The sequence below is a fragment of the Kogia breviceps genome, chromosome 7, assembly GCF_026419965.1.
Source record: "Kogia breviceps isolate mKogBre1 chromosome 7, mKogBre1 haplotype 1, whole genome shotgun sequence".
Classification (NCBI taxonomy): domain Eukaryota; kingdom Metazoa; phylum Chordata; class Mammalia; order Artiodactyla; family Physeteridae; genus Kogia; species Kogia breviceps.
In genome coordinates, this window is record NC_081316.1 from 12,325,189 (window position 1) to 12,337,404 (window position 12,216).

The 12,216-nt window shown below is 59.5% G+C and overlaps 2 protein-coding genes across 2 annotated transcripts; one reads left to right on the top strand and one right to left on the bottom strand.

The window, feature by feature from the left end:
* The first annotated feature begins 868 nt into the window (after positions 1–868).
* On the top strand, positions 869–9,301 carry CCDC86 (coiled-coil domain containing 86). The gene is made up of 4 exons (XM_067037337.1): positions 869–2,033; positions 6,264–6,393; positions 7,973–8,047; positions 8,236–9,301. Exons 1-4 carry the CDS (start codon positions 1,276–1,278, stop codon positions 8,353–8,355), a joined length of 1,083 nt encoding a protein of 360 aa, XP_066893438.1. The 5' UTR covers positions 869–1,275; the 3' UTR covers positions 8,356–9,301.
* Positions 9,302–10,735: 1,434 nt separating this feature from the next.
* PTGDR2 (prostaglandin D2 receptor 2) lies at positions 10,736–11,947 on the bottom strand. Its single transcript, XM_059070494.2, has one exon. It carries the CDS (start codon positions 11,945–11,947, stop codon positions 10,736–10,738), a length of 1,212 nt encoding a protein of 403 aa, XP_058926477.1.
* Between the last annotated feature and the right edge of the window lie 269 nt (positions 11,948–12,216).

Sequence of the window (12,216 nt, forward strand, 5' to 3'; positions counted from 1 at the left end):
CTAGGGGTCTCCTCACCTTACCTGAAGGATGTCTGTAAAGCGTCCCCTGCTCTTATATCACCTGGCAGGTACCTGAGATCATCCCCTGAAGTATTTTAAGCAGAACCAGGATACGATCCAATTGGCGTTCGAGAGTGATCCCTCCAGCTGAGGACGGGTGCTCAGGAAGCCAGGAGAGCTGAGGGGACCCAGGGTAGGGCAGGGCAGTGAGGTGGCGTGCCATCTCCACAGCCCTGGTAATGCATGCAAGGTGTGGATCTGAGTGGCAGGCCATTTAGGCGTCCAGGCTGGGGAAGGGCATTTAAGGAACTGAGAATTGGGGGGTTGGAAGAGGTGGCCAAGGAGGGGTCTGAGCTGCTTCTGCAGCGGGTAGCTGCACTGCTGGGCTGGGGCACTGAGACAAAGCCTCACTGCAAGGATTTCCTTGGTCCAGGAGCAAGGGGCCCAAGGCCGCTGAGCCTGCAGATGGAGCCTCTGAGAGCGGCCAGGAAGGCAGGGACTGACACAGGATTACAGCACAAGGGTGCAACTAATTCTGACAACCTCTAAGGATAGTGAAGAAGCCGTGCCATCGCCTTACCCTTGGGGAGGTGATTTCAACAGGCTAAACTCATCGGGGTGCATTTTGGATGCTGTGTGGCACCAGCCAAGGGGTGAGAGGTGTTAAGGGATCCTCACTCTACTTTTCCATCCTCCAGGAACCTTGCCTAGGTTTTCCTCCTCCTCACCTCCTCTTGATCAGCAGTCAAGACACCCTGGGGCCCATATGATACTCTTATACTCTGACTCCTGCTCCAGTGTCCCGTCGGCAGTGACTCAGCAGGCGGTGCTGCGCTCAGCGCTAAAGCTGAGTTAGCAGTAAAGAAGTGAGTTAGCAGCAAAGTTTCAATCCAGCCTTGCCTACAGCCTCCCTGGATCTTTTTCCAATCCTCTTCTCTCCCGAAAATGGGACCCCTTCTACCTTTTTCCGCTTTCACACTCTCTTTCCTCCCCGGGAGACTAGGCTCGCAGGCAAGGCGAATACGGATCTCAAGTTGGGACTCATTCTTCAACCACAGGTAAATGCGCCAAAGCGCTTTGCGCATGCGCCTAGTAAACCCAAGACCCGCTCTCCCCGGACTCCTCCCCGCGCCTCTTCGCCCATCATCAACATGGCCTCCGAGGCAACAGCCCCTTCTGCCCGGCGCAGACGTAGCGCGGTTTTGACGTCATAGGACGGCGCCGGTAGTCCCAGAGACTAAACGTGGGCTCGCATTTAGAAACTCTGCCCGGGCCATGGATACGCCGCTGAGGCGTAGCCGGCGGCTGGAAGGACTAAATCCTGAATCCCCCGAGGACCCCACCTCAGTTCTGCGGGCGAGACGGGCCCTTGTGGAGTTCGAGTCGAACCCAGAAGAAAGGAGGGAGCCCGGGTCTCCTCGGAGTGTGCGGCCACCTGGCCTGGAGTCTCCCAGACATCAGCCGGAGACAAGCCCGGGATCACCCAGTCTACGGGAGGGGGCAGGCTTGGGGTCCCCCCGAAAGCAGCCAGAGCCGGGCCCAGGGTCGCCCCAGCGTCAGCGAGACCCAGGCCTGGAGTCGCCCCAAAGACATCCGGAATCGAGTCCTGAACTCTCCCGACTTCAGCCAAAGCCAATTGGGGAGTCACCAAAGTTTTCCCAGGGCCGAGAAGAAGCGGATTCGGAGTTGCCCAAGAGTAAGGAGGAGCCGACCCCGGGGTCCCCCCGACATCAGTTGCAGCCGAGCCCAGGGTCAACAGAGCCTTACCCCGGTCAGCAAGCGCCGGGTCCCGAGCCCTCTCAGCCACTACAGGAGCTGACACCCCAGTCTCCCGGCTCCCCACGGGATCAGCGTGAGCCGAGCAAGCCACCGCCGCCCGGGCAGCCGGAGAGAGACGGCCTCGGGCCAAAGAAGCGAGAAGGTTCTTCAGCCCAGGCCCCAGCGTCCAAGAAACCGAAGAAGGAGGAGGTTCCTAAAATCCCGAAGGGGAAGCCCAAGTCTGGGCGGGTGTGGAAGGACCGCTCAAAGAAGAGGTGAAGTGGGGGGCAGCTGGGCAGGGATGGGGTTCTGTGTGGTGCTGGAGCCTGGGTGCAGCCTAGAGATAGCCCTTGGGTTGGAGAGATCTCACGTCACTGGGGGAGTCACACAAAGAGGTAATTATAACCAGAATGTGGTAAAATGCACTGGGATCTCAGGGAGGGGTGCCCTTAAAGGACCCCTGGATAGCACCTCATCTGTGTGTTCATTCAACACGCATTCATCCTTGTCTCTGCTCTCTCTAGTAAGGGGGCAGAAGCAAGTAAACCAGCAGTGAGGTCTTCATCCACCATTATCTGTTAACAGTTATTTGCCTTTTTGATAAAAGGCACTACCAAGCGCTGAGTATATAGGGCGCTGCTAAGCACGCTAGTACGGATTGGCCAGGGGAAGGGCCTTTCAAACAGGGAGCAGCATAGCATGTTTCTTGGCATTTAATCAGCCCATCAGCTCTATGAAGCATCAGGCATTAGGATTATCCTCATTTTACATATGAGGACACTGAGGCTCAGGGAGGCTAAAATGTGTGGTAGAGGCAGGACCTGAACACAGATCTGATTCCAAAGACTGCGTGAAAGCCCTTTACCCGTGCTCTGTAGAACCGCCTTGCATTGAATTGCAACCTTCTTTAAAAAAAAAACAAACTTTTATTTTATATTGGAGCATGGTTGATTAACAATGTCGTGTTAGTTTCAGGTACAAAGTGATTCAGTTATACATATACATGTATCTATTCTTTTTCAAATTCTTTTCCCATTTAGGTTGTTACATACTATTGAGCAGAGTTCCCTGTGCTCTACAGTAGGTCCTTGTTGGTTATCTGTTTTAAATACAGCAGTGTGTACATGTCCACCCCTAACTCCCTAACTATCCCTTCTAAAGGGTAGGCGTGAGGTCTTGTCTTTCTGTGCCGCTGGCAGTTAAGTGCTCAATTAAATGCTTGTTGAGTGAAGGAACAAAGAGGTGCAACTGAAGAAGGAAATGTTTAGGCTGCCAGGAAGGAGAGGTGGGGTCCAGTTCATGTTTTAGCTACTGGGAACCACTGGGCAGACAGGAATTCGTGGCTGTGAGGGCCCATAGGGGAAGGCAGTGATTTTACGGAAGAAGCGGACATTTACTAACGGATGAGTGTGCATCAAGCTTTGTGCTAGGCCTTTTGCAGATGTCATTTTGCTGAACCCCTAAACCCCAAGGCGGTGGGCATTATTCCCCTCCCCCAAGCCCCTCCCCCCTTAAACAGAGGAGAAACTGAAACTTAGGGAGTGATTGCCTACAAGTCACCAATCAGAGACTTTGAAGATGGAGCTACTGTTGGACTTGGAGAAGTGGGTGGTGGCACTGCCCCTCCACCTCAGTCCCAGCAGGTCCCAGAGAATGGTGGGGCCACTGATGGCCGTGTGGGACCAGATGAAGAGGTTAGTTCCGGTGGGAAGAGGATGGTGAGGAAGTTGAGTGTGGGAGCCTGGAGTCCTGGTACTCGGGAGGTGGATGGCGGGGAGAGGAGCTCACTGAGCGTGAGGAGGCTGCTCTGACACACAGGCCAGAAGAGAGGGTCAGCAGAGGATACCAAGAAGCAAGAGAAAGGGTATTTTGTCCCAGCTTCCTGCCTGAGCTGAAATGCTTCCCAGCTTCCTGTTGTTTGCTTGGAGCTGTGCTCCAGACTTCTTCCTCTCTGCCATCTCTGCCATCACTAAGAGTCTCCCACACTGACCTCCCCTCTGTGTGCCCCCTGTAGATGATGCTGCCTCCCAGCTCAGGGCCTTTGCACATGCTGTTTCTTCTGTTGAAAGGCTCCTCCCCTGGCCATTCCCTGCTCATCTTCCAGGGCTCCACTTAATAAACATCACCCCCCAGGAAAAGCCCTCTTTGTCCAACCCAACCAGGGTTAAGTCCTCAGCTATATGCTGTCATTGTACCTTGTATCTTTTGTAACACCCCCATTTGCACACATGCTTGTTTACGTGTGTGATTCTTGTCGGATGCCAGCTTCCCCTCTAGACCAGAGGCTCCAGGAGAGTGAGGATTTACCTACAATGGCTAGATTCTTCCCAGAGCCCAGCACATGGTAGGCACTGAGTCAAACAAGTAGATGAATCAGCACAGAAGGTAGTTCATTCATTCAACCAGTTTATATTTCATTGAGCTAGGATCTGGGGCAAATGTGGCTATAAACAAAACATTCTAGTTGTGAGAAATGTGTAACCAACATGTAACATATACATATATCAGTAATTAGGGCAGTGCAGGAAAATGACAAAGCAAGAGGTGCAGGGCATTTTCACAGTGATTAGAGATGACTTCACTGCCACAGCGATGTGAGCAGAGGCCTGAATGAACAATATTGGGAAAGAGTATCCAGGCAAGGGAAACAGAAAGTCCAGAGGCAGGCGTGTGCTCTTGTGTTTGAGAAACAGTCCAGAGGCCTCATCGCTGGGCACAAGGGGAGCGGTAGGAGGTGAGTGAGGTCCGAGTGGTCACAGGGCCAGGTCACGTGGGCTTACGTGGGCCCTTGCAGGGACCTGAGTGAGCGTGAGAGCCGTGGGAGGTGTTGAGCAAAAGAGTGACGCGATCTGACCTCTGCAAGGCCCGGTCTGGCCTGTGGAGAACAGACCATTAGGAGGGCAGTGGGGGAGACCAGGGAGACCAGTAAGGAAGCTGCTGCAGTGGAATTAAAGCACCTTCAGAAGCGGCGCCAGGCCTGTGGATAAGGGCCAGAGGGGCTGTTGAATGGATGTTTGGGACCTTTGAGGAAGCAGCTTCAGCAGTTGGTGAGTGAGCCCCGAGATGGCAGGGGCGGCACCTGCTGCACGAGGTGTCCCAGCCAAGGGGGGATGCGGGGGGAGGGAGCCGAGGCTGGGAAGCACACGCCTCCCACCCCCCCACCCGCCCCCCCCCGTGCCCAGGCCTAATGCCACCTTCTGCCCAGTCCTCCCTGGGTGCATCGTCTCCCTTCTCTGAAGGGTGGATTCGCTGAGCACCTACTACATGCAGAGCACTGTGCTAAGTGCTTCTCGGGCCGCTGTGAGCCATTTGTCCTCCCACCACCCTTTGTGATGGGAACGGTGCTTGCCTCCAAGTACGGGGAGGGAAAGAAGGAGCAGTGGGGTGTGTGCTGGGGGCAGGCGGGCAGAACTGGGGGGGAGGGGTGGCGGGGGGAGGCAGAACCAGACTGAGGACCCACAGGCCTGGGGTCAGGGTCAAGGCTGTACGTGTAGACTCCTGTGGAGCAGGAAAGGGGATAGATGAACCAGGAGAGCCGTGTTGACCTTCCCCAGGTGCGGGAGCGGGCTCTGCCTGGTGCCCACTGCTGTGACCGCTTGGGGCGTGTAGCGTGGACGTGGGTAAACAGGAGCTCTTTTGAAAGTCAAGCAATTATTGAGGGAGGCAGAAAGGCCACTACGAGAGGAACTGCTGAGGGGGAAAGAAGGCCCGAGGGACACCCGAACAGGCTTCAAATCGTTCCAAGGAGAAAGCTTACAGGAAAGGGGCGGCACGGCTGCACGAACCCCCAAGCCCTCATCACCAGTCTCAGCAGCCCTCAGCGTTTTCCTGGTCTCGTTTCCTCTTGCTCCTTGACGTTTTTCCATCTTCCTGGAGTGTTTTACAGCACGTCCTAGATTTCTCATCCCACCCCTAGATCCTGGCGGTGTGCGTTCTTCCAGAGGTGATCTCGCTTCTGTGACCGTGTCACTATCGCTCTTTAGAAAATCAAGACTTCCCTGGTGTTCCGTAGCCCCACTCCATTTTCACATCTCCCCCGCTGGGAGAGAGCTTCTGGATCACTGCAGGGGACCGCGACCATTTGCGCTGCTCTGAGATGAAACGGGCGCCCCAGTAGGGAGTGAGCCCCCCCTCCAGAGGCGTCCACGCCCGGCCCTCTGCGCTCGGCCGAAGCGGCGGAGCTCGGAGGTGGAGGCCGTGTGGCCTGGACTCTGGCCACAGACTGCTGCTCTGCTCAGGAGCGAGGTGACCTTGGGCAATTGCTTGACCTCTCTGAGTCTGTTTGCTCCTCTGTAAACTGGAGCGAACAGGAGTTCCCACCTCAGGCACATATAACCAGGGCTTAAGAAATGGCAGTGGGTGTGATCAGGGCCCTTTCCTGCTCCAAGTTTCTACAGACCCAGAGGGTCGACTGCCGGCCAAGCAGGCAGGTAGGGAAGAAGGCCCAGAGGGAGGGCACCGGGGCATCCCACGGACTCCAAGAGCACCCAGTCTCCCCCATCCAGGTTCTCCCAGATGGTTCAGGACAAGCCCCTGCGCACATCCTGGCGGCAGAAGATGAAGCACCGGCAGGAGAGAAAGCAGGCCAAGGCCTTCGCCCGGCACCTGGAGGAGGAGAAGGAGCGGCGCCGGCAGGTGGGGGCCCGGCCAGGCAGGGGTGGGGGGGACGTGGTCAAGAGCCGTCCTCCAGCCTGGGGGCTCCGGGGAAGGGTGGGAAAGGCATAGAGATTGGAGGCCTCGTCCGGGCGTTGCTGGCACTCCCCAAGACGCAGCCGCTACACACCAGCGAGGTGGGCGGCCTGGGCATTCCTTCCTCCAGCCCTCCCCTCGCGCCCTCCCCTCGTGCCCATCCCAGGGCCCCGGGTGCCCTGTGAGAGGTTCACGCCCAACCTCTCTAGTCGCCAGGAAGCCCCAGGAGGCAGACGGGGAGGTGGCGGTGTAGATCCACCGAGGGTGGGCTTCTCAGTGGGACGGCACTCGCCTCGTGGTCCCCGGGCCGCCGGAGGAGTCAGACACCTCGCCCCCAGCCTGCAGCCCCTGCCTGGCCACGAGGGGAGGGAGTGGGTCACCCACTTGGTCACCTGCCCCCGGCTTTGAGTTGCCCCAGCTCCGCCTATGGCCGAGGCCCTGCGGGGACTGTGTGGCCGCCGCCTCAGGCTGAGGCCTTATCTAGCTTCCTGTGTGGCCCTGTCTCCCTCTTGGGCAAGAGAGAACCTTCTTATCACCGTCCCCTTTACATGTGCCCCTGCCCAGCACCCAGTCCGGACCTTCCCCTGCGCCTCCGGGAGCTCAAGCGTCCCTTCTTTCTCCCCGCGGGCCCGAGCCACCCCTTCTACCCTGTGCTGCCAAAGCCGAGGGGGGCCCCTGGCCACGCACAGCCTTGGGGCCACCGTCCCTGCCCTGCCCCACGAGGGACAGCAGTCAGCGTAGCCGTTCCCAAGGGAGACTCCGTCTACGTTCATCTTCTAAGTGTTCCCAGCGGGCCGGTACTATTCCAAGCCCTGTATGTGAGTTCATTCATTTAGTCCTCAAAACAATCTTATGTAATCATCTTCACTTTAAAGATGGGAGGTTGAGGCATAGAGCTTAAACCACCTGGCCAGGGTCACACATTTAGGGAGTAGCCGAGTCAAGATTCAGACCAGGACCAGACGGCTCCTCCAGAGCCTCTTCTCTGCAGCCTCCGCCCTTCCCAGCCCTGTGCCGGGGTGAACCTCAGGAGGCCAGCCCTCACCCCAGCCCCAGCATTCTAGGGGCTCGTGGGCTTCATGGGGAGGGGGGGACTCTGAGAGGCCGGGAATGAGGGGAAGGGCCAGCCACCCCTTCTCCTGGGCAGTTGGTGAGGGGCGTGGTTAAGGGAACCACTGTCTGCACGGGCCTGGGTTTCCAGCTGGGGTGCCGCCTGTGTCTTACCCCGCCCCGCCCCCTCCGACCCCAGTGTCGACCAAGCCCCTGTCCTCAGCCGCCAGACCAGGCACCCCCCCTCCTCAGGTGAAGTCAGGAACTTCCCGCCACAGTGGGCCTCTGGGTGCTGGTCCCAGGGGCATGGGGATGGTTCCTTGCCGCCTCTCCATCCCCCAGTGCCAGGAACAACCCGGAGCCGGGATAAGTGGGCCTTTTGCCCTCCTCCCTGGGAATTCTGTCCGACCTCACTGCCTGGGAGACCGGGGCCGCCTCGGCTCCCAGACCCAGTCCCCTTCCCCTGTGTGTCCAGGAGAAGAAGCAGCGCCGCGCCGAGAACCTGAGACGCCGCCTGGAGAACGAGCGGAAAGCGGAGATCGTCCAAGTGGTGAGCGTTGCCCTGCTTGTGGGACGGGACACGGCCAGGCTGAATGTCGTGTTCCAGACACCCCAGCACCCCAGCTTCACGGCCCCCGCTCGTGCCGCAGCCCCAGGCCCCCGCGGTGGCCTCCCTTTCCCTGGGGAGCAGGGCGGAGACTCCAGCCATGCTAATGCCCTCCCTTCCACCTCCCCCAGATCCGAAACCCCACCAAGCTCAAGCGGGCGAAGAAGCAGCAGCTGCGCTCCATTGAGAAGCGCGACACGCTGGCCCAGCTGCAGAAGCAGCCGCCACAGCGGCCGGCAGCCAAGATCTGAGCTCGGGATGGCCGAGGCCTTCTGTGGCCAACTGCCGTGTCACACACGGCAGCCCGCGGACCCCTGGCCACACGCCTCTGCTGACCCAGCACTCCAACTCCATGGCTCCAAAACAGTGGCTGCACCCGAGACGGGGCTCTGAGCCTTCCAAAGGGCTCACAGGCAGGTCTTTGTGGAGCAGAGACCCAGAGGTAGAGGGAGGAGGGTCAGCTCGCTCCTCCCCCCTCCCCCTCTTCCCCCCTCCCCCTACCCCCTCATCTACCCCCTCCCTCTCTTCCCCCCTCTGCCCTCCCCCCTCTCCCCTCCCCCTCTCCCCTCTCTCCTCCCCCCTCTCCCCTCCCCCCTCTCTTCCCCCCTCTCCCCTCCCCCTATCTCTTCCCCCCTCTCCCCTCCCCCTATCTCTTCCCCCCTCTCCCCTCCCCCCTCTCCCCTCCCCCCTCTCCCCTCCCCGCTCCTCTCCGAGTGCCTTCAAACCATGAAGAGTAATTTCTGGTTCCTCAGGGAGCTGGTGACTGGCAGGTGACTCCCCAAAATATGTATGTTCTGTCTCAGAGTCCTGGGTCTAACCCAGGCCAGGAGGCTGGAAGTCAGGAATCCACCTCCCCCCCCCCACCCCTCCCCAAAGGCTGCCCTGGGTCCCTCTGCATCCCACTGACCCTGTCACCCAGCGGACTGAGTCCAGCTCCACCCCACTTTTCAACACTGAAGGTTGAAATGGGGAGGTTGCAGGGAGCAGCGTCTCTCTTGCTCCCCCTTTCCTGTACCAGACTCTGCAGAAGCCCCAGAGATCTGACTAACTCATGCCATCCATTCTACAGCAGAAATATTTATTGAACACCTGCTGTGTACAGGCACAATTCTAGGTACCAGGGAGTACAGACAAAGGTCCCTGCCCTCAAGGATCTTTCATTCTGATGGAGAAAACATAATAAACGAGTAAAATGTACTGTGTGTCAGTTGGCGCCAAGTGCTCGGTGAAGCGAGGGAGCAGGTCGGAGGGAGCAGGTCGGAGGGGGCTCGCGCTGGCATGTCAGCTCAGCCAGCTGTCTATCGGCTGCCCTGTTTGCCAAGTGCTTGCTGTGGGCCGGGCCCCGCCTGGCACTGAGAGTAAACGCCGGGAGCCCAGCCGCGGGTGGTGGCACAGGGAACACTGGGACGAGATCCCAGGAGAGTTTCTCCCCTGGCTCTTCCACTGGCGTTCCATCCACCAAACGTGTACTGCACCAACCCTGCACCAGGCCCCGGGGTGCTGAGCTAAACAGACATGGTAGAGTGGAGATGCCATGGTAAGTTACCCTTCACACCTACAAATTGGGGGTCAGAGCTGCAGCCCCGTGCGGTCGGGAGGGAGGTTGGGTGCTGCACAGATCTAGGGATTGCCAGCATCGCTTAGAGGGCGTCCCAGGGAGCTGTAGGCTGGCACATGTGTTAGATGAGCTAGGAAATATCACCGGCTGTGGTCACGGAGGTTGCGGGGCTCATTCAGACATTAAAGACCTTCAGTAAGGATGTCCATTGCACTTTGATTACCCAGGTTTCCCAAACTTTTGACCATAGCACCCCTTGCTTTTTCCACTTCGGGCAATGCTGGGTCGGACAGGTAGAGATGGGGGCTCCCATGCAGCTATCTGAAGGACCTTGGGTATGTGGGGGGTGCCCTTTCACGTTCTACATAGTAATTGAACAGGTGATGCCTAATGGTTGGTATGCAGTCCCTGCACCTTGGGTAGGTTACCTAACCTCCCTGCACCTCAATTTGCACATGGTAAAAAGTGGGGCTACTAGAACCTGCCCCTCCTGGAGATGGTGGGATAAAGCGTGTGGTTCAGTAAAGCACAACTAAATGACCAAAGCGAAAAGGTTAGACTGGAACAGTGCTTCTCAAACTTTTCCTCTCTTGCTTTCTACTCCAAAACTACATCACCAGTTTAATGTAAAAATCCACCCCACCCATCATCTGCTAAAAACAGCTCCAGGGAGATGGCGTCCTGTGTACCTTGGGGCGTCCACTACCCTAGTTTGAGATATCCTAGGGTTTTAACCTCGCATTACTCCGAGCGTGGTCCCATCGCCTCCTGGGGGCTCGTAAGAAATGCAGATTGTGGGCACACCCGCCCGGCGGCCCGCCGGGCCCGTTCAAGCAGACAGGATCCCCGGGTGACTCCCGCATAAGAAAGTTTGAGAAGCACGGCTTCAGCTCACTTCGTTTCTGAAGAGGATTCACTGAGTCATGCAGATTCCTTAGCCTCCGACTAAACGTCCGGGTCCTGGGGAAGCTGCCGCGCGCGCGCGCGCGCGCGCTCGCTCCCTGCCCTTGCCTCCCAGGGGCGGTGGGGGGGGGGGGGATGGTCCGAGCCTGGCGATGCCCGGCCCGTGCCTCCTACGCCGAGCTGGTGCGCAGCGCCCGGTTCAGGGGGCCCCTCTCGTCCTGGGATCGGGCCCGGTCCCTCTGCGGGGGCGCCGCGCGGCCACCCCGCAGACAGCCGAGCAGGCCTGCGGGCCCGAGCGGGGACAGGCGGCGGCCGCCCAGCGAGGAGGCGGAGGCCGAGGTGTTGGTGGAGGAGGGGCGGCGGCGGCTGCTGCCCCCGCCGCCCAGCTCGCTGTCGTCCACCAGCACGCTCTCCAGCACGCTCCGCAGCGAGCGCCGCAGCTTGCGCAGCACGTCGGGGCAGGTGAACACGTAGAGCAGCGGGTTGACCACGCTGTTGACGAAGGCCAGGCTGGTGACGAACGGCAGCCCGCGCCACACGAGAGGCCGCAGCGCGGGGTCCGCGTGCGACCGCGCCTCCATCAAGCTGAACACGTGGTAGGGCCCCCAGCAGAGCGCGAAGGCCGCCACCACGGCCGCCACCAGGCGCACGAAGCGGCCGGGCCGCCGGCGGCCGCGGTGGTGCAAATGCGCGCTCACGGCCACGTGGCTCGAGGCGATGATGGCCAGCGGCACCACGAAGGCCAGCAGGAACTTGCTGACGGCCAGGGCCATCTGGCGCGAGTTGCATGTGGCATCGCGGTCGGGCCCGGGGTTCAGGAGCAGCACGTTGTAGTAGCACATGATGCGCCCGTCCGCCCGCGGGATGGTGTCCCGGAAGATGAAGTAGGGCACGGTGTTGAGCACGGCCAGGGCCCAGAGCGCCAGGCATACCCTGTGGGCCATGGCCACCGTGCGGTGGTTCTGTGCCCACACGGGCCGCACCACCTGCAGGCAGCGGTCCAGACTGATGGCGCTGAGCAGGAAGCCGCTGGCGAACATGTTGAGGAAGAAGATGGAGGAGTGCAGCTTGCAGAAGATGGTGCCCAGCTCCCAGGAGTGGCCCACGGCCAGGAAGTAGGTGAAGAAAGGCAGGGAGGCAGTGGCCAGCAGGTCAGACAGTGCCAGGTGCAGCACCCAGGTGGTGACCACGGTCTGGCGCATGCGGCAGCCCACCACGAAGAGGATGAGTCCGTTCTCCGCCAGGCCCAGCAGCGAGGCCAGCCCGTGCAGCAGCACTGACGCGTGGTCAATGTAGCGGGTGCTGGAGTTCCTGTGGCTTTGGAGGTGGCTCATCTGCTCCAGGAGGGGACAGAGGGGCTTCATCGTGACGTTGGCCGACATCGGGGGCTCTGCGGTGGAGAGAAAGAGGCACTCGGGTGGGCAGGGCCAGGCAGCCGGCGACCCTGGCCAGGAGATGGGACTCTGACCCATGACAGTTACAGCTGAGGCCCCTGGGGGTCAGTGGAGTTGAGCAAAAGGGCAGGAAGGTGGGGGGGGGTGACATCCCAGCCCCACCACCTGCTCACCGTGCAACCTTGGGCAACACGCTTAACCTTTCTGAGCCTGTTTGCTCCTCCGTAACACGGATGGCAGTCATAACAGGATCTGGG

Bases quoted from the DNA above. Each gene is read 5' to 3' on its own strand.
- CCDC86 (XM_067037337.1), top strand. From the start codon at position 1,276: ATGGATACGCCGCTGAGGCGTAGCCGGCGGCTGGAAGGACTAAATCCT. The intron at 2,034-6,263 runs GTGAAGTGGGGG...TCCCCCATCCAG, and splicing joins AAGGACCGCTCAAAGAAGAG to GTTCTCCCAGATGGTTCAGG. The intron at 6,394-7,972 runs GTGGGGGCCCGG...CTGTGTGTCCAG, and splicing joins AGAAGGAGCGGCGCCGGCAG to GAGAAGAAGCAGCGCCGCGC.
- PTGDR2 (XM_059070494.2), bottom strand. From the start codon at position 11,947: ATGTCGGCCAACGTCACGATGAAGCCCCTCTGTCCCCTCCTGGAGCAG.